Below are 21857 nucleotides of genomic sequence, written 5' to 3'. Positions count from 1 at the left end.
TTCTCATCATAATGGATCTTAAATTGATTAAATAATGCTTGATCATTTGGACCCATCCTAGCATTTAAGTCCCCTCCAATAATTATTGCTGTTGTGGGGTATTTGTCTGAACAACCAAGGATAAAATCTTCTATGCCATCCCAAATCTTGTTGATCAAATCCTTCTTATTGAGTGGAGGAATATAGATATTAAAAAGCAAAATCTCCACCTGTTTATATAAAAGTAAGGTAGTCACAACCCATGGCTGAAAAGGTGGCAGTGATACACATTTAAATTGCAGGTCTGTATTAACTAGTGTCACAATACCTCCTTTAGCTCTCCCACCCACCTTACTTGGGGCAGCCGGGATAGAGTGGGTCCAGGTTTCCTGTAAGAGGATGTCAAATTGTGATATATAGTCAAAAAAAGAGTTGGTTTTTTGATGGGACAGTCCAGCCTGCTATATTCCAGGTTATAATGGAGAGGGGATTATCTTTTGCTGCTCATCAGGAAATTTGATTTATACAAAGGGAAGTTGAAGGGTTGTTGCAATGGACTGAGGTGTCATCGCGCACGAAATTGGCTTTCTCTAAAAGGAAGGGAGACCCATCTGAATCCTGTGTAGACTCCTGAGAAAATTGTTCGGAGTAAGGGGTTTTAGCACCAGCTAGCAGAGCTTGCCGTTCCTATGCTTCTTCTCTAGGTATAGGGCAAGGGGTTATTAGGTCATGCTTCATTCGACTTTAAGATGATGATACTGTCGTGGGACCTCTCCCAATCTCTTGTTGTGGTGCTGAAGGTGTCATAGGATATTCACATAAGGATGATAGTATCTCCATCTCTACTGGAGCCTCTAGTGGTCCCTGTGTATCTTGGCTTCTGTTTTCCATCTCATATTTGTGCAGTCCCTTGCCCTCTGGGGGAGAAGAGGTTCAATTATTGGGGAGACCAGATCTATAAGCGGTTCAGCAGTGTCCACTGTGACCAACAAAGATTTCTTTAAATTTTCTAGCTTGAATAATATGTTATCTTGTTCTTTTCTTGGGAGAACCCCAAAAGCATTAATGAGGCCCGTTTCTGTACTGTTAAGTAGATCTTCACCGACCAAGGCTGGCTGACTCCCACTTTCTTTCTCTCTTTTTTCCATGGTTGAGAATGCAGAAGAGACAGCAGCCGGTGGGAGCTTGCATGTTAACAATTAAATGTTTAACCTTTTCTTCACAGAAAACTCTGATGGGAAAAATTTGGAAGGAGGCTAGATGCGCCTTCATCTTCAACAGCATCAGTGGTATGGTGGGCTGCTTGAAAGACAAGAATACCCGCTTCCAATTTGGGACCTCAGGAAGCCACCCCACAGCACAAAGATCAATCTGCCCCCGATGGCAGTGAAGAAGCTGACTTAGGGAATTTAGTATAGCACTCTTAGTAATCCAGCATCTGTAATTAAGTCTGTTCATATGGATTCTCAAAGCAATCTGTTGTGTTTGCAATGAGCAATGTGATTGTAGGGGAGATGCTTTCCTGGCTTCCAATGAAACTTCTCTCTTGATACCTCCTCCTCTTGTTGCCTTGTCTGGAGAAGGGCTGTTTTTTTGAGAGGGCTGCCACTTTTTAACAGGTTTTTTAACTGTTTCCCTGAGTCTTTGCTCTTTTTCTTCTTCCATATCCTGAGTATGGGATTTACCCAGGTCTGCTATAAGCACGTTGGAGGTGGGGTGTGTAGCCCGATGCTGTGCTTGCAGAAAGACAGCGATATCTTTTCTTAGTGTCTCTACATCGTGTTGGATGGTCATTAATTGTTCAAATATTGAGACAACAGTTTGCGCTGTGAGAAGGCATTGTTTTGCCATAAACTCTGTTGTATTCTCCCAGGGTAAGCTCTCCTCACTTTGAATTAGATTATTGTTAATCTTTTTAGTCTCTATCACAGTCTCCATATCAGCTGTAACTGGCTTAGTTGTTTGTGAAAAAATCTGGCAGTCATTTTGCTCCTCCCCCACTAGATAGGGAAAGTCTAATACTGCTGTTTTGTCAGATCTCTTTGCAGGTCCCATTCTAACTTCTCAGGATTGTTGGAAATGGAGGGGGGTTACTTTTACTTACAGATCTCTTGCCAGCAAAGTGCTCCTCAATTCTTGGTTGTTTTGCAGTCTTCACTGGTGGGAGAGATCCTGGGCTAGTGCCATGGAGCTTCTTCCTTTTCCCCATGCCTTGTTAGTCCTCAGTAAAACAAAAACTTTTGTCTGTGTTATGGTCTATGCTGTTATCTTCTCCGGAAAATATTATTTAAATAAAAAGGATCCAGTGGGAGTACTAAAAATTGTAAAATAAAATAAAACCAAGAGGAGCTGCTGCAGCACGCTCCGGCAGCTGGCTCCCCCCAGCTCCTCCCTCTGGTTTCCTGCTTTCCAGCTAATCTAAATCTCCCAGCACAGCAGAACAGCTGATGGTCGGAAGAAAAGAAAAAAGGAAAAATAGCAACTTAGCAGGCAAGTTTGCCAGGTAAGGAGTGAGTGGGCAGGGATGGTTCCCGCGGGCCATGTGGGCGGCGCAGCCTTGTGTTCCCATGCAGCCTGGATTAATTGCTTTGGGGGGTGCTCTGGGGAGGACATTTCTCTGCGGACCACCAAAATTTTCTCGCGGACTACCAGTGGGCCGTGGCCCACCAGTTGGCGACCACTGAGCTAAAGCACCCAAAGGTTTGCCTTTATTATCAGATTTGCTAATAAAGAGTCTTCATTTGTTGATGATAAAAATTCAGTTAAAACAAGATCTTTTTAAACATTCTTAGACAGTAATGAAATGATTACAATAGATTTAAATCAATTTACAAATTGGAGCATTTCTAAGCTAAGTTTGCATTTATTGTAGAAACAATTATATTTCAAGACTAAATAGTCCATAGCTCCAATAAAGTTTTGAGTCTCACTAGAACTGTTTCAACACTATTCTACCTTTACCAGAAGTGTTCCAATCTTGAAATAGCCAAACAGATCTTACAGGACTGTTCTGAGATCAAAATCATTCTAATTAGGGTTAGAATAGTTTTAGTGAGGCTACAAACACCCGTTTTGTGTCTGAATAGTTTGTACTCTGAATGTTTTGTTCTTCTATTTAATTATAAACATATTTTAACACACTTATATTTTTAATATACTGAGTATAAGCAACAGCTGCTACTTAAAACAGCACTTGGGGACTTTGTGTGTTTTTCACTATTTCTGTACTAAACTCTAAATACATTACTTAGAAATAAGTATCTGTGACTTCAATAGGGTTTACTTCCAAGTGCATTTATACAGAATTGCCCAGTTCAAAATAAAAAAAACCAAGTAGTAGTAAATAATGGCAAGAAAATAATCCTTGAAAATGCTGAAGTGGGGACTGTATATATGCGTAATTGAACCAATTGCTAGTTTAATACTTTGTATAATTCTCTCATCTCAAATTTTAACAATGCATAGAAAATTAAAAAAGAGTTCCACACTCTTTCTTCTATTATTTCTATTTGATCTTAGCACCACAAAGCAGATGAAGAAGCTTTTTTCCAATCTGGTGTTATGAATGAGGTAAGTAGCCCAACTGTAGCTGCTCTAACCCTGTCTCATTAACCCTTTTCTCAACTGACCTGTGTTCCTTTTCTTTCTAATGGTTGTTAGTACAGACTAACTGGCAAATCTATTGAGTCAATTTTCCTATTCTTCCTCAGCATTTTTTTGCCTTTTACTTATTTAGGAAAAGGCGCCTTTCTCCTCTACTCTAGTGCTTCCACTAAAATTACCAACTGTATTAGGGGCTGTGGTGACTCACGTGCTAACATACTGGGCCTGTGTACCGCTGAGGTAGGCATCTCGGTGGCTCGATTCCCGTGAGAAAATAAACTTCGGCAGGACAAGAAAGGAGCCTCCCCCAATTGCCTACTGGCATTCAGGCATCCCGCGGGTAAAGATAACATCGCCATCCCCAAATTCCTTTCACAGAGGCAGCCAGCCACCTCGGTGATCCCTGGCTAACACGTGCCATACACTAAATAAATAAATAACCAAACTGTTTTTAAAAAGTGTGTCTTTGGCATAGAAGAAGGAGCACTGTACAAAATAAAATTCATGAGTTGCTTTACTGGGTTAATTCATGCACAAAGTTTTTCTCAAGGCTTCTAAGATGAATCTGGAGAACAATGCAGTTTCAACTGAGAATGACCAAGTGTGTTGTCTCCACTGGCACTAAACTTGCAAGCTGTTTTATATTGGGAAGCAAGATCAATCTAGGCCTAAGCTTTTCTGATTCTCTTAGTTATAGCTTTGACTTACAAATGGTTGCTGTCTTACAGTTCTGCTCCCTTCTTAATTTATTTTGTGTTCAAACAAATATCAGGTCATCAGATTATTCATATACTACCTCATCCTTTTCTACTCTTGACATTAAATTACTTAGTTTAACAAAGTGCTTTTACCTGCATTTCATCTATGCCCATGATGGCGAACATTGCACACATGTTGGAAGTGGCGTGCAGAGCCATCTCTCTGAGCACGCCAACCGTCGCCCGTTGCTCTTTCGGGTTCCGGCGTGTGCATGCAACCTGGCTAGCTGATCTTTGGTTGTATAGGAACGCCAGAAACTGGAAGAGCAGCTCCCTAACATGCATGTGCACGCCGTGAAGCTGAGTTTCTTGTTTTTGGCATGCGCATGTGTGCCAGCCAGCTGGTCTTTGCATGCGCATGCATGCCAGAAACCAGAAGACCAGTTGGCCACCAGGCATGCACATGCCAGAAACGGGAAGCTCAGCTTCCCAGCACACACATGTGTGGGGGAGCTGCTGTTCCAGTTTTTGGTGCTCCCATGTGCATGAAGACTAGCTCTTCTGGTTTTCGGCACTCCCACCCACGCATGGTCCCGTTTCGGCACTCAGTGCTGAAAAGGTTCACCAACACCATTAGGTCAGGTTAGCATATTTAATGTTTAGGTCAGGTTAGCAGTTCAAATTTTATTCAGAAAATATTTAATGTTTAGGTCAGGTTAGCAGTTCAAATTTTATTCAGAAAATTTTCAGAAAAATAATGTGTTTCAGTCCAGAGCTTTGAAAACAGTTAGCATTAGGAACCTAATTTTCGCAATTCCCTAGCAGAAATGGTGGTGGTGTAAAAACAAAGATTGAAAAAAGCAAACTCCAAGAGTGACCAGAACAGTGACTGATTGGTATTGTAAACTTTAGGTATTGATCTCATTAATAACTTGTAAAAAACACAGTTAGAATAAACATCAACACTATCATATAAAGGGTTAAGAAATGCTGCAGTTAAACGTACTAATACTGACTCCTGAAGAAGCTGTAATTAAAACCTACGGAAAATAAACTATTTTTTGAGGAGACACTATTAGTGTTCTTAGCACCACTGGGAAAAATATGAAGGCATTTCCTTACCCTATTTCTCCAGTAACCTCAAAGGTTCAGCTAAGGCTCTGCCAATATTTAGAGCTATGTGAACAATTTTAGCTAAGTGGAAAATAATCCATGATTAGAAAAAAATAACACTATCTGTGAAATATTTCTACAACACAATGATATATTTCTACAACACAATAACATGAAAATGCACCCAGTGTAGAATTTATTATATACTTACTTTCCTAAGTTCAATTGTCACTTCATTTCTATGTCTTCGCATGGTCTGGAAAAGAAAAATAAAGTCACTAACATGAAGTACAGAAATTAAGGCACTTGTATGTTTGCTATATTTGTAAACCATCAGATGGGAGTCAGTTTGGTATAGTGGTTAAGACATCAGGCCGTGAGACTGTGAGTTCTAGTCCTGGCTTGGCACAAAGCCTGCTTGGGTGACCTTGGATCAGTCCCTCTCTCTTGGCCCTAGAATGTATGCAAGAGCAAATCACTTCCAAAAAACTTTGCCACACAGTCTCTGAGAATTCAACACAATTGCACGGTAAAAAAAAACATCAGATAGAAAAATGCCTCTTAGTGATTTATATCACAAAAACATGAAACACTTTAAAAAACTAAAATCAAGATAAAATACAATTGTATCATAATACAACAGGCTATTTACTCTCCAAAAGCTCTCAGAAGCAGCTCTGGGTGAATTAACTTCCATAAGGCCAGTGTCTAAAGTAATCCTTCAGACTCAGAGGATACAAATTACTCAATGTAATCCTTTGGAAAAGTTAGAAAATTCACAATTGCACTACATATGATCAAACTACATGCTATAGTATATAGGTATGTTGATTTTCTTGAATGGTGAAATGGAAAATGATTTAAAGTGCAAATCCTTTAATCAAGGATTTTTCAAACTCTGTTCCATTGGACTCTAAGGTATCCCAAGAACCTGACAAGACTCCATAAGAATTAAACCTATTTTCAATCAGTACAGTTTTCCTTCTTGATTGTGGGTTCTGGGATTCTTTTAACAACAGATTCTGCAGTCTGGAAGTTTCAAAACCTTTGCTCTACTCTATACAGACTTTTGCTTGTTTAACAACAATCCAAAATTATGACAGTCACGGAATGGGTGCTTTACAGCCCATAAAGCACTTCTGGCCAAATTACTGTACAACCCCCATAGTCACACGCAGGTAAGCTGGGTACTTGGCAACCTGTTCTCACTTATGACCAGTTGCCAAGTGACTCGCAATTGTGTGATTGCTATTGGCAATCTTCCCTGTCGGTTTCCCCAGAAATTCAATAAGTGAGCAAGGAAGGTGGCAAGCTGCCGTTGCCTACCACAGAAGTGAAATTCCCTCAGGACAGGCATTTCTTTGGGAATAAAAAGGAGGGGGGAAATTTCAGCCAGGGGGTAATCTCAGTTCTCCAGTTGAACTGATTCTGCTTTCCCACAGGGAGCCCTTCAAGAGCGAATGAGCCCGCCCACTGAGCTGCAGAAGTAGAAATCAGATCCCAAGATCTGACCTCCTTGCCTGAAGCTCTTCAGAAGAGTTCGGGTTCTGCACATGAAAGAGAGTTGAACCTGGCAGGCAACTCTTTCATTCTGTCCACCAAGGAGATAGCTGAACAACCGCAATCAGGAGTGCTGGCATTGAGGTTGTTGAGCAAACAGTCATGTGAGAGTCTCACTTAACAACTGCTTTGCTGAATGACCAAGATTCTGATCCCAACAGTAGTCATAAGACAAGAACTACCTATGCTTCTCTCTCCAGAAACCTGAGAAAAAATTGTTCTGACAAAGAATCAATACATGGAGACTTGATTCCCTAACAAAGATAAAAAAGCTTGTTTTGAGAAAAAAAAAGGTACAAAGCAAGCCTTGGTATCTGTCCTACTCAAGCAATGACATGTACTTACTGCACAAAACCTGATGGAAACAGCCTGTATTTTAAACACTCATTGTGACAGTGCAACTTTAAGTTGAGATCAATAGTATATATGCAACTACAGGAAACAACATAAAATATACCTATATAACAGAAAAGAAATGCTACAGAGCAATTGCAAGAAATCAGAAGATTTTCATCCATTTCAAAAGAAATTTCATTCGTTTAAAAAAACTGAAAGTAACAAAACATTAAAAAAATTAAATAAAAAAATTTAAAAATAGCAAAAAAGGTTAGTAGCCCTGTGTCTTGCTTATAATTTTCTACTGGACTACTCAATGGGAAGCAAAACAAATTATGGAAGTATAATTTTGATACAATGTTTCTGCGTATTATAAGCTGAGATTCTTGCTGACCGTGAATGCATTCCTATTCATTTGTAAAGCAGACTACATTTTTGTTGCCAGTATGTTTCAGTTTAGTAATGAAAAATAAGCCATGTTTTTGATTATACAGATATGCCAAGCCATCAATTTCTTTTTTTAAAAATGGCATTGTATATTTCATTACTGTCTTATGTTACCTCTGAAATTCCCATAGTTACTATTTTTTTTTATGGTATAGGTTGTCCTCACTGAACAATGAATCATGTGGTTGTTACATGAATGCATTCTACTGAATTGCCATTTTTGTGAGAAACTGGCAAAAACCCCACCAGAATCTGGCCAAAAAACTTTACAAGTCATGGTCATGTAACTTTGGAATGCTGCAATCAGTCATAAATGCAAGCCACTTGCCAAATGCCTGAAATTTTTCTTCCAAAAATCATCAGATACATCATCCATATTTTTCTTGATTGGGGGGGTTGATAATATACAGATTGTCTTTGATTTAACAAGCATTCAAAATTATGACAGACTCCCCAAAAGGCTACTTACAACCCAGTTTTGAAGTTCTGATGTTGGATGCCTCTGGCAGTTGTTTGACTACATTTTGGGGAACTGGCAGCAGCTCACAGTCACATGACCATGATTTATGATGGTTTTGCCACAAACAGGTGTATACTTCTCTTTTTGGCAAAACCTAGCCCATAGCAAACAATGGGTTCACTTAACAACCATGTGTTCAATTAATGACTCGCACAAAAAAGGTAAAAACTAGTTCAATCACATGATGCTTTACGACTGTCATGAACATAATTGCCAAGCTCAATTACAAGTACTACTTGTACTTTTATTTATTTTAATCCAAATACTTTTAACAACAATGTATTGTAGATTCCATCTCCCTTTCTATTGTTATACTTCTTCCTTGAAATACACTATAGTTGCTGTATTCCTGTCGTAGTAATAATTCTACCAGATCTCCTTGTATGTGTTAAAACAGTATCTATTTTCTTGTACTAAAACATCTTGTACTCTGAGCACTATTATATACACCATGAAGACCATTACTTTTTTGAATCAATATTTTTTCTTAATTTTTCATTGGGGAGATTTAATAGACTTCATATAGCTACTCTTATTTTCTTCTACAATACAAAATATTTATTTGAAGTTCTTCAAGGTTTTTGTCTCCAGTCCCATAGGATTCAATATAAACTATTGACAATAAGAGCTCAGAAACACACACTGAACACATGTTATGCAGGAGCTCTTTAAATGAGCCACGTCTTTTCCATGCTTGCTGCTGTTTTAATGAATCACATTAATTCTGTGGTTCCTTTAAAGATGTCCTGTGTTCATATTCCTGAACATTCTCATGCACTTTGGAATGGACAATCACTTTGAAACATGTATATACATAGTTTAATTTAAACAAACTGGAACAAATATAAAAGTATTGGATAAAGGAATTGAGTTATATAGAAAAGGCATACAACAGCAGAGTATTAAGAAATATCACACAGATGGCAGCCAAGACCTACAGTATAGAATAATGAACTTCAGTTAACAGGAAAGATGGTTCCAACTAAATACCAGAAAAAAATCCTAAAAACAGCTTGATAGTGGAGCCAATGATTACCTAGAAATGATGAGGACTTGTTTTGACAGGACTTCCTTTAATGATCATTTTTATAGATTGTAATTTTTAAATAATCTGCAATGAATTTCCCAATGCCACTTTTTCTGTATTTATTTTGATATAGATTGTTAACTGCTGTGAGAACTTTTTTATTTTGTTAAAAATAAATATTAATTCTAGTATATAACTACGATAAACAATGAAAGTGCCAAGAGGTCAAGATGATATATTTGGGATTGTCTTACAAATAAGAAAAGATATCTAAAGAGAGATATACATGCATTTATATTAGTAGTATTTTATAAAACAGCATGTTGAAGGGGCTTCTGTACCCTGCAATATTAGAATTAAATAAGATTTATATGACACTATGTTCCTGATTGACAAGAAGATGTAATTCTTCTACCAACACATAATTAATTTACAAAATTCATTGTCACAAAAGCCAATAATATGCACTAGCTCAATATGTTGCAATATAAATGTGCTCTTCTATTGAATATGGCATTCCAATTTCATTTATTTCCCTCTACCCTAGAAAAAAGTCACCATTTTGTGATAACTAGACATGCTCTGCTTTTTTTGAGTTGTCCTGAAGTTCTTCTATGGCAAAAGGTCCTATGGATTTGATTTTCCTCTTTGCATGGAGGCCACCATTTAAACAAAATAAAAACTGCTACTTATAGCAATGCATGAGTAGTATATTACAATATTATTATCGAATAGCTAAGCAAATATTTATTTTGATCTTGAATTAGTCACAAATGGTGTAAAATTAATTTTATGAAAAAGTGTACAGTTTTGTGAAATGTTACGGTATTTATTGCATTACCATTTGTATATATGTTTTACAACAAAATCTCAGAGTCCTCTTTGAGTCAATTAGTCAACTTCTATACATTTGATCTAGTTCTTATATTGAGTCCAGTTTTGGTCATGATACAAAAAAGATGTTGAGACTCTGCAAAGAGTGTAGAGAAGAGCAACAAACATGATTAGGGGACTGGATGCTAAACCGTATGACGAACAGTTGCGGGAATTGGGAATGTCTAGTCTAATGAAGTGAATGAACGCAGGTGACATGATAGCAGTCTTCCAATATTTGAAGACAGGGAGGAGAGGGCTCAAAGTATTCTTCAAAGCACCTGAGAGCAAGACAAGAAGTAACAGATGAATGCTTAACAAAGTGAGATCCAATCCAGAATGAGAAATTTCCTGTCAGTGAGAACGATTAATCAGAGGAACAGCTTGCCACCAGAAGGTGGTGCTCCATCACTGTAGGTTTTTAAGCGATTGGAGAACCATTTGTCTGGAATGGTATAGGTTCTTTTGCTTGAGCAGGGGGGTTGGCCTAGGAGACCTCCAAGATCCCTTCTGTTATTCTGTACTCTATTGTTCAATTTGAATGCATTCAGCCACAGCAAAATACAGAATTACAGAATATTTTTGGCTGGGAGGGTACAGATGCAAACTTCTGGGATGCTGCATATCTGTTGACTTCTTTCTTGTGAATAAGAAGGTTGTATCAATTTAATGATGTGCAAAACAATCTTTGTCACTGCAGTTGTAATAACTGAGGTTAAGTTTCAAGAGCTGAAACCATATGAGGAGATGTTTATTGTTATTATTTCTGAACATCCAAGAGTGTAATCAGTTGGGATATAATTAATGGAGCATAGTCCTTCTGCATGCAAGAATTTGATGCTGCAGAAGAAAAAAATTAAGCATCCTGAAGTAAGATGGATTTCCTATTGAAAATGCTTATGGAATGGAATTATTATGTATTATTCTCCTACCCTGATTCACAATGTGGAAATAAATGGGCCAATCTTTTTCAATCTGGTACTCTCGAGACGTTTTGTGATTTCAACTTCAAAATATTATGCTGGTTGGGAATCAGCCTAACCCATCTATCGGACATAACAAAGGGTAGTTACTGGAAAATGTTGTAAACTGTAATTTCAGCTTGCTGCAATAGAACCTTAATACATATTAAGCTATACGCATAAGTATAAAATACACATGCATGCCTATACATGCACATATACACTATATTCACAAAAAATGCAGCAATATTGCAGAACCTAACCTGCAGTTCATAACTATCATAATACATTTCTTTTTCAAGTCATAGGATCTTCCAACTTGCAGTATGGTAATAATGAATTACATTTGCTTATATTTTCTCCTCTCTTCTGAAACATATCAAATTCAAATTTATTCATCACAGCCCTGAGACCAGATACAGACAAGATATTGAATAAAAGAAGTATTACATCGTTTTGTATATATTTGTATATATGTATAAGAGAAACAGAATAAGTAAAATGGAGTTTAAAAATAATTAAGAAAATTGTTGCTAAAACCGTAACCCTAACCAACTATTATCAGAAGTCCAAAGTAATGAAAACACATCTGCCAAACTTCAGGAGTTTGCTAAGTTTGTTAAAATTTATATATGGGTGGAAGTTGCCAATGAACTATATTAAATAATAACATTCAAAGTAATGTATTGTAATTAAAAGATGCTAATGAGGATGACAAGTTAAATTTGACTGGACACATTCCTAGACAATAAATCAGTCATTTTAACTATGGCAGCTAAATGAAAGATCTAGAGGCCAAACGGGAGAAGGCCAATATTTTCGTATTTCTCTTTTGCTCATTATTATCTCAAATTTTCCCTATTACAAGACACTGCCACTGTGGATCAGAGCTTGCTTGCTTGCTTGCTTTATTTATTAGATTGTTTTTATTCTACTTTTATTACTTTTATAAGTAACTCAAGGCAGCAAACAAACATTTTACCAATAGCAACCCTGTGAGGTGGGTTGGGCTGAGACGGAGCAACTGGCTCCAAGTCACCCAGTTGGCTTTCATGCCGAAGGTGAGACTCACAGCCTCCTGGTCTCGAGGCCAACACCTTATGTATCAATGACTATTTTATTGAGATTTTCAAAGATTCCTTCTGAATAATTAGGCATGTTGCAATGAAAACTTTACTGTGATGAGGAAAACCAAAGTTTGGGCAGGACTTATCAAAATAGCAATAGCACTTAAATTAATAGACCACTTTATAGCGCTTTACATCCCTCTCTAAGCAGTTTACAAAGTCAGCATATTGCCCCCAACAATTTGGGTCATTTTACCCACCTCGGAAGGATGGAAGGCAGAGTCAACCTTGAACCTGGTGGGATTTGAAGTGACAAATTGCAGGCAACAGGCAATCAGCAGAAGTAGCCTGCAGTACTGCACTCTAACCACTGCGTCACCGAGGTTATGATTCTGATTGTTTACAATAATGAAATACTGACCCAGCTGGGATTGCTTATCTCTTTAACTGCACTAAGAGGATGACTACTTTTTCACAAATGTTGTTAACCTTCAGTATGAAACAAATGCAATGAGAACTACACATTTGGTGCTATTTTTTTTCCACTTAGACTCCCTTTACATATATCATTAGGACTCACATTAAAAGGCAAAAATATGCAAAAAAAACAACATTTTTTTGGGAAATACTAGGATTGAAATTCTATAATTAAATGCACTACACTCTGTACTGCTAATTGTTTCTTGGTATATTCAGGCAAGAACTATACTAACAAGTGATCTACCCTAGAAGAGATAAGATGAAAAGGAAAAAGTATTTTTCAACCTTTCTTTTCTCATCAGTTCAAAAGCAGCACTCTGTACTACTCTTCTCTTAACTAGGGCAACAAGGAAATGTCACTGATTTACAAAAGCCCTCTTCCCCCTAAATAATTGTGTACTAAAAGCAAATACATGATGAAGAAAAAAACAGGATATTTAGGAAAAGAATCCTCATCTGATTGTTGGCATCTTCAGTAGGTATCATTCCACAAAGCTCTGCCTCTGGTTCCAGATAACTACGGTATTACTGGACAAAATGTGTGAAATGAGCCAATAATCTGATGGTTTCAGAGTTAATATATCCTTACACTAAGTATTCTGAATGCAGAAGAAAAGTTAGTAAAAATACTTAAAGGATCTCTATTATACAGTATGAACTTCCTTGTTGTACACTAATCTTCCACATAGGTACTGTATATATGTATGTATATAATGTGAATGCCAAGATACTTAGGATTTTTTTAATTTAATACACTGCTTTTCTTTTTCTGAACATAAACAGTACCCCAATTTCCTATCCAATAGTGTTTATTATATCATAATTAGGACAAAAGGGGAATACACTGGGGAATTGATAAACATTTCCCAGTTGTATCATCAATATTCTTAAAAATTTACTTTATTTAAAAATATGACCTGACTTCCTGAACCAATAAGAAAGATTCCAAATCACTTTTCACGTACACAGTGACAAAACAGAATTATTTACAACTTGGAAGCACCAGTAGGATACTTCTTAAGTTTGCTTTTTCCAATGAACAATATTCTTGTTGCAATAATTTATATTTGGTCTGTTTCCTGAAAATTGGGTTGGCTTTTGATACCATTGACCATGGTATCCTTCTGAACTGGTTGCAAGGGCTGGAAAAGGGAGACACCGTACTGAATGGTTTGCCTTACTCCTCAGTGATCAGTCTCAGTTGGTGTTGATCGGGGAGAGGAGATTGTGCCCTGGTCCCATCACTTGTGGAGTGTCTGATGGCTCAATGCTCTTCCCTCTTCTGTTTAACAACTACATGAAACTATTGGGCTTTGGCATCAGTATGTTGATATCCAGCTGTACATCTTACCCATGGGTTCCATAGATGAAGCTGTCAACGTACTGACCCAGTCTCTGCAGGCTGTACTGATTTACATGGGGAAGAATAGTCTGGCTCAATTCTGACAAGACTATAGCTATTCGATCTCATTGAGGTGGGAATATTTTTATCACTGGTCTTGGATGGGTTGTACTTTCCAATTCAAAATAGCAACTCGGGGATCTTCCTTTGTAAGCAACTCCTGCTTGAAAATATACCAACTGTGTCTTATTCTCAACTGAGAAGCCCTTCAGATAGTTGTTCATGCCCTCAACTCCTTCATGATTGGACTATTGCAATGTATGATGTTACCCTTGGAGATCACCTGGAAGCTACAGCTGCTGCAAATTACAGTCGTGTGAACAGTATAACAGGCACTAGATGAGCTGCATGGATTGCCAGTAGGCTTCCAGGTGCAATTCAAGGTGAAAGTCATCTTCTATAAAGCCCTTTAGATGCATTCCAGGTTCCCTTTATCAAATGTTGTCAACTATTGGAATCAAGGAACTATGTCTCCTATCAGTACCCCTGACTTCTGGAACAGTGTTCCCACTCCCTAAAATATGAAAAATATGAATAATATCTACTTCCCTGGGGTTTTGGAAAGCTCTTAAAACTCAGCTCTGATCCTAGGACTGGGTTAATATGTTTGAGATATTTGTGGTCCCCAGTCATAATCTGTATAGTTTATTATTTTGGTTGTTTTACTGTGCCTGTTTATGTATTAGTACTGTTACATTAGTACTGTTTCTGGATTTTGCAAGCCACCTAGAGCCTAATGGAATGAGTGGCTGTAGCAAATGTATTTAAATTAAATAAAGTGCTTATATGATGAACATTACTGAAAACTATATAATTTAAATCACTCTGCCCAGAGTGCAGTAAGAAATTAATTTCTATATTTTCTATCCTTCCAAATTGTCTTTTTTTTCCTTCCAAGGCAAAATTTGATTTGTTTCAGGCTTTCTTTAACTTCATTACCTAACACTGGTTTGGAGTTTAAAGCTATCTATTTTTAAAAAAATTATCATGGATTGCCTATTACAATCTCATCACTGATATATAATCCAAATCTTGGGAGAGGAGAAATCTCAATGGGTTAAAAGAATCAACATTTTACATTTTAAGCCCACAAAGTATGAATCAATCGAAATAAGACTGATACAATAAGAAAAAAACATTTTCCAAATACCTAAGTAGTATGAAACACTATCAATAAAAATATATCATTTACTGCTGTCTCTACAACACTAGAAACATTACTGATACACCTTTCTTTTATTTATGCCAATATTCTTCAACTATTTTAGGGATAAACGTTTCTAGTTGCTCCTTTAATCTTCCCTGTCAAGCTTTTTGAATGAAATGGGGACATGTTTTAAGCACATAAACTGTAACACTAAATGGAATAGCACCATCTAGTTGTCCTAGTGAAATTTGATTAACTTGGGAAACATATATATAAGCATGAAGCAGAATTTTACTTCTTTTTAAGATGTGAAAATGCAATAATTTCTTTAAAGGTTTGATTAGCTAGCCACCACAACTATAACTGGAAAAAAAATAGAAACTTTATATATTATTAGAGCCCAGAGAAAAGTACTGATCAATCAATATTATATCTGAAGTTACCAAATAATGAAAGGAAAGGGGTATTCTGAACTCTGAGTCATGTCATTACTTATTTTGATACTAAAATTGTTAACTATTATAGGAATCTATAATTTCTAATCAGGAAGATTCAGAATCAACAAATATGGGAAATATCAATATCTACTAATAGGAGACCTTAAAAATAATTATCTCTGAAGGATTGGACCAGTGATCTCCAAAGTAGCTAGTTCATAAGATAAAGTATAAAATAAAAAATACATAATATGTTTGTGTAAGAAAAGAACTGAATGTGTGTAATGCTCCTGCTGTGGTTTGCTTAACCATTTTTTTTAAACAAGCCACAACTGACCAGCGACTACTACGATATATTAAGCACTGGTTATTTGTGCATAAACTGTCAAAACCAAAGAACTCAGCCTATGACTATATTACCATATTGCATATTCCTCGAGCTATTCTTTAAATCAGAATACAGTCTCAGAAAATTGAACTTACAAGGAACTTGATTTTTTTCTTTCTTCTTACATTTGTAATTAACTGTGAAGCACTGCTGCCAGGTAAAAAATACAAAAGCTCACTTTTGTTAAGCAGCAAGTGATACCACCAACATAAAATGGTGTTCTGTGGCTCATATTGTGAATTAAGCATGTGTTTATGGGGTAAAATTACGTTTTCTTCAGAAAATAAGAATGACCCAAACCAACCCAATGGGCTATATATGTATCCAGAGCTACAACACAGTTAAAAGCAAGATCAAATTTGATAGGAATTCCACAGAGATGTATAGCGGGTTCATCAGAAGTAATTAGGAAAGCAAACAGTAAATTGTAAATCTCTTCCCAAAGCCTTACTATTAATAAGGAAGCTAAAGAAGTGACAGAAATAGGCTGTCAGAGCTCTCCTAAATATCTCATTCGGAATCCATCCAGTATGTACACTATTCTGGGGGAATGATAAAAAGGACAAAGAAGATCGGCCAAGCCCCACATTTCAGCGTCCTTGGTGAAGAGTCAGAATAAAGATTACGACCTGCTTCCCCACCACCAGAAGGTGGGCAAGACTGATAGGATTCATCAGGCTCTCGCCCCGCCAGCATTATTATTTGTGCCTCATGGACAAGCATTGAAAGGCAGCCCGATCAGCCCGGGCTCCCTTCCACCGTCTGGGCTGGGGAAAGAGCCGAATCACAAAGGGAGCCTGAGAAACCCCGCTGCCGGCCCGCCCGCCCACTTAAGGGCCGGATTCCCCCATGCCGGGCCGGTCGAGGTGAGCCGAGGGAAGCAGGCCGGGCCCAAGAGCAGATGGCGGAGGCGGTGCGTGTGTCGGTGCGTCTGCCTCCACGGTCCCACCACCGGGCGCACAGCCACCAAGCCTCCCGCGGGCTGAGAAAGTAAAACCCGGCCACTCCCCCACCAGACGGAAAAGGAGTGTCCCAGGCCGGCACAGACCTCCACGTCGCGGCCCTTATTCTTGAAGCTCTTGAAGCGGTGGTTCTCCAGGCCGGCGGCGGCGTTGTCAGCCATGACGACGGCGGCGGCAGCGACGGCGGCAGCAGCGGCAGCGGCTCTCGGCTGAAGCAGCGACGACAGCGCGCGCGCGCGAAAGGGGAGGGGGGCGGAACGGGCAGGCAGACGCTCAGTGACGAAACAAACGGGAAACGGCGGAGGGCGGCGCATGCGCTCGGCCGCCCGGCCTGTTGCTGGAGCAGAGAGGTATTCCGAGGCGCCAGTGGCCGGGAGGCTGAGCCGGGCTTTGCTAGGGTGGCTTCCACTCGCTTTTCTGAGCGGAAATGACAGCTGCCCACGTGCGGCGCAGGAATGGAGGGTTGGCGCCGGGCTGAATAAGCGGGAAAGTAGAGGCTGAAGGGAAAGGAGTTGCTCAGTTTTCCTCTTAACCCGGCCGAAGTCCGCTAAGTGGTCTGGAGTTCACTGAGGCTCCCAGGGAAGAGCTTAGCTAGCAGCCGCCCTAAAGGGACGGGCGGTGGGCTTTGAGGGGTCAGCAGAGTGCGAAGCAGTTATATAGACTTGGTGAATCTAGTCGTTGTGTCTTATAAGTCGAGGGCGATCACTTGTCGCCAAGGTAGGAACCCGACTAATTTTGTCTTATTGAAGAAACCGTGGCTAAACAAATATATTTGATGTTTCTGGTTGTTTAGTTTGCCATATAAAGCAACAATTAAAAACGTTCACTGCAAGTAATGCTGTGCTCAACCACAAATTTTGTAAGACTTCATTTTTCCTCCCCCATGAATACAGTATTCAATAGAGTTGGAAATGGAATTAGTCTTTGCCCCTCATATTGGGATACATGGCAATATTCGGAAGCCTATTAAAGAATCCCATGGGTCAACAGCCATGATGTGACCATTTCAAAATCTACGTTGGGGATCACAAGGCGTTTTTGCCTTGGATAAATAAATTCATTCTTCATGCTCTGGCATGAGGTTGCCCCATAGGACAGCCATGCCTGAGATATGACTGTGGGCTTATGGGTTTATGTTTGCAATAAAAAGGGAAAGTGTAGAAATTTGCTCTGATCCAAATACCAAGATAAGACGTTTTTTTTAAAACTGAAACTTAGATTTGCATACTTAGTGCAAATGGAGGATTAGGACCATCCATCCTTGGAAACTGGTAGATCCTAAGGGATTTCTGTTGATTTAATGATAGTGATATTAGCATCCTCAAAGTGTGGTTTTCCTTCTTTGCATGATTTAATATTGCTTTCAAAATCTTGCCAAGAGATATTTGTCACCTAATAAAATTACGATCTTAATTGCTGCAGTTCAAACAGTTTAAAATATATTTTAATTTATATAACTGCCCATCTCTTCACAGTGACTATGGGTGGCTAACAACAGTTAAAAACTGAAAAAGCAATAATCAGCTGCCAAGATAAAAGAGCAATCAACTTAAATCACCTTGTGGGCTTGGTTTCCAAACCCCCAATGCAGAAACACAGCCACATCTTCAAGGTCTTGCAAAAGATTCTTACAAACCAGGAATCAGGGCTAATCTAATCTCTGTCTATTAGCGTCATGCGTGCATGTGCAAGTCGTGCGAGTGCAATTTACAACCTGCTAAGCTGCCCGGACAGCTGAGCAGTGCTGCATGCAAGTGCGCAGTGGTTGGGAAAGCCCTGTTTTCCTGCTTTTTCAACCGCAGCTGTGTCGTGCAAAGCAGCTGAAGTTGAAAAAGCAGGAAATAAAGGTCAGGTAAGAGCCCAAAACAGCAGCAGACATAGAACTGGATGTATGTCTGCTGCTCTTTGGAGCAACCGGTTCTACAGAGGTGGACAGAACCAGTAGAAACCCAGCCCTGGTGGGATGGGTAGAGATACCTAGGGAGAGGTGGTCCCTCAAAGCACCATCTGGACTATTTTTTTTTTTTTTCAGATTTTCAACTATTGTACACAGAAATAAGGCTCCCTCATTTGTTTAGCTAACATCCAGACAACCATGGGATGGCAGTAAAAGATAAAACTATACCAAAGATGTGGATGAGGTTCTTTGAAGGAAAATGTACAGATATTTTTATGATTATGATTGCTGTTCTTTTAGGTTAATTACATTTATCAAAGATTGGCTGTGTCCAGGAACTGATTTTTTAAAGTTTTCGGTTATCTTGAAAGCCATGCTCTCACAATCAATCTCCAAGAGACTCTTTCTGGACTGTGAAAATCATAATACCTATCAGTCAACTGCAGCCACGCTAGTTGCAGGAAGATAGTTGAACAACTAGCAGTGATATACAGTAATTCTAAAATCTTTTGGTTTATTAATTTTCTAGAGAATAATGTTGTTTTCTGGCTAATATTTACTTTTATGTTATTTATATCCTGCCTTTATTTTCGTGGCAAATGTACCTAATACTCCTTCCTCCTCCTATTTTTCTCATAATAACCCTGTGAGGTGAATTGGGTTAAGAGTGACTGCCTAGCCCAGTTACCTAGCTGGCTTTCATGCCTAAGGTGGGACTAGAACTCACAAACCAGCACTTAATAATTAGACCAGACTGGCTCTCCAAACAAACCAGTAGAGTTAACTGATATATCTCTGTACAGGTAGTCCTCCCTTAACAATTAGCCATTTAGTGATCGTTCAAAGTTATAACAGATTCCCTCCCCCAAGCTTCTTACAACACAATTCTGGGACACCAAAGATGGCTCTTCCTCATGGTCACATGATTGCATTTTGGGAACTTTGCAACCAGCTCACCTTTATGGCTGGTTGCAGTGTTCTGCAGTCCTAAGACTGCAGTGTACTTTTTTTTCTACTGTTTTCAGCCTTTTCAGCCTTTTCTAGCAAAAAATGCTTTTAGGAATGGGTTCACTGAAGAACTATGGCATTATTTAATGACTGCTCCCCAAAAGCCATAATATTGAATCAGTCACATGGATGCCTTTCAATTTCCATTACTTACAATGAAATTTTGGGCTCCATTATGGTCACAAGTTGAGGACTGCTTATATTATCCTGGAATGGCTGTTTTAGAACTAACATGGTGTAGTATACAACATCCCAGAATCTATTCTTTCAGAATGAGAAATGTCTGTTTCTAATTTGCCTCAGTTCTTTAGTCAAGATACAGAATGCAGCAAATAGTCATCTGATGAAGTAGCTGTACTCCAAATCTGGAGAGGATTAAGTGTTTATATTTTGGCCTTATGAATACAAATCTTAAAATTGAATCTCCTTTTTTTCTAATAAGTCTGGTAAGAACAAAATGCTGGAATCTACATCCTGAAAGCTTGTTGAAAAGAGATGTAACAACAGAATACACATGGAAGGGACCTTGGAAGTCTTCTATCCAACACCCTGCTCAGGCAGGAAGCCCTGTACCATTTTAGATAAATGGTTGTCCAATCTGTTCTTTAAAATTTGGAGCATTTATAACTTCTGGAGGCAAGTTGTTCTACTGATTGTTCTGTCAGGAAATGTGTCTTTAGGCCTGACCAGGGGGTTGGACTAGAAGACCTCCAAGGTCCCTTCCAACTGTTATTCTATTAAATTGTTGTTTCTCTCCTTGATTTAATAGCTAATTAGATGTATCCTACTCAATCGAGGAACTGTAAAACCAGTTTTATCAAGATGTGACTGTCCAGATCATGATTGTAATTTGAAGGTTTTGAGGCAGTTCTACAGATTTTTAAAGCTGATTTTATTAGAGAGTACACAAGCAACAATCTACTTTGAAAGCCTACATTCAGAAAATGTGAAGAATGGTTTGTAAAAACTTTAATATTGACAGGTAATAAATGAAATGTTCAATAAATACGCTATTGAAGATATGGAATAAGTTAAATCCCAAAACATGTTCCCAGACTTCCAGTCATGCAGTGGAGGGAGATCTGTTTTGAGGATCACATTCAGATTTATGTAGTGTTTGAAGATCACAAGTGTTAACACTGTTGAAAACTAAATTAGAGGACAGAATATTAAAATGGCAGAGTTTAAATTCATATTTAATGTTATAAATAAAGTATGCTATCTCTGCTGTAGCCAAACAGATGCTTTTAAAAGGACTAGGAAAAGAACATGAAATAAAAATTATCTAGGATGGCATATATTTAAAATTTGGGAATGAATTTTAAATCATATTCAATTCTAAAAATATTTTAAATTTATTTTCTCAACTATACCTTTTTCATCTTTTCAAGTGCCCTATAATAACCAAAAGAGATGTTCTTTACATATACGTTAGAATATTCTATCTTTAATTTTAAGAGGATCAAATGGGCAACTGTAGCTAAAATATATCTAGAAACACCGTTTGTTACTATTACCCATTTATCCCTTGCTGATACATTTCCCTGAAATTTTGGTTACTGTAGTAAATTGGGTTAAATGCATAACTTTACAGTAGCAGACTTAAGTGTTTGTACACATATCTTTCCAAGTGCGGAATTTGGTTCCAGAATATTTGCCAATAGCACAAACTGAATTCATATGTATATCTGTAAGTAGCTGTTGGAAAAGAATTTCCTACAAGGCTGAAAAAGGACACCTTGAAGAAGAATAAAGTTAATAGGAAAGTTTTCTAACATTAGTATATTATGAAGAATGCACATTCTTTAAATCTTAAGACTACAAAGCCTATATAACAAAATAGAGCAAATCACTTTTGCACTTATTTGCCATGGTAAAGTTAAATATATGAAATATGACAATGGAATCTCAAAGTTATTTCCTTTCCCTACCTCCCACAACAAAATATAAG

At 38.2% G+C, this 21857-nt stretch overlaps 1 protein-coding gene across 2 annotated transcripts in view; it reads right to left on the bottom strand.

The window, feature by feature from the left end:
• KPNA3 (karyopherin subunit alpha 3) overlaps positions 1-17217 on the bottom strand; it is a 38970-nt gene extending 21753 nt beyond the window's left edge. Inside the window, exons 1-3 of one of the 2 annotated variants that reach the window (XM_087949235.1) lie at positions 17088-17217; positions 5605-5649; positions 2084-2200 (exon numbers count right to left, since the gene is read on the bottom strand). In XM_087949235.1, the coding sequence (XP_087805361.1) occupies positions 2084-2188 (105 nt within the window). In that variant the 5' untranslated portion in view covers positions 2189-2200; positions 5605-5649; positions 17088-17217. The remainder of the gene's footprint in view (positions 1-2083; positions 2201-5604; positions 5650-17087) is intronic. The other variant, XM_026679074.2, reaches the window with a different exon arrangement.
• Between the last annotated feature and the right edge of the window lie 4640 nt (positions 17218-21857).

The sequence above is a fragment of the Notechis scutatus genome, chromosome 1, assembly GCF_049901735.1.
Source record: "Notechis scutatus isolate UNSWTSFEM ecotype Mainland chromosome 1, rNotScu1.2, whole genome shotgun sequence".
Taxonomy (NCBI): domain Eukaryota; kingdom Metazoa; phylum Chordata; class Lepidosauria; order Squamata; family Elapidae; genus Notechis; species Notechis scutatus.
The sequence above is the reverse complement of the archived record's forward strand: the minus strand, read 5'-3'. Positions and strand labels throughout refer to the sequence as shown.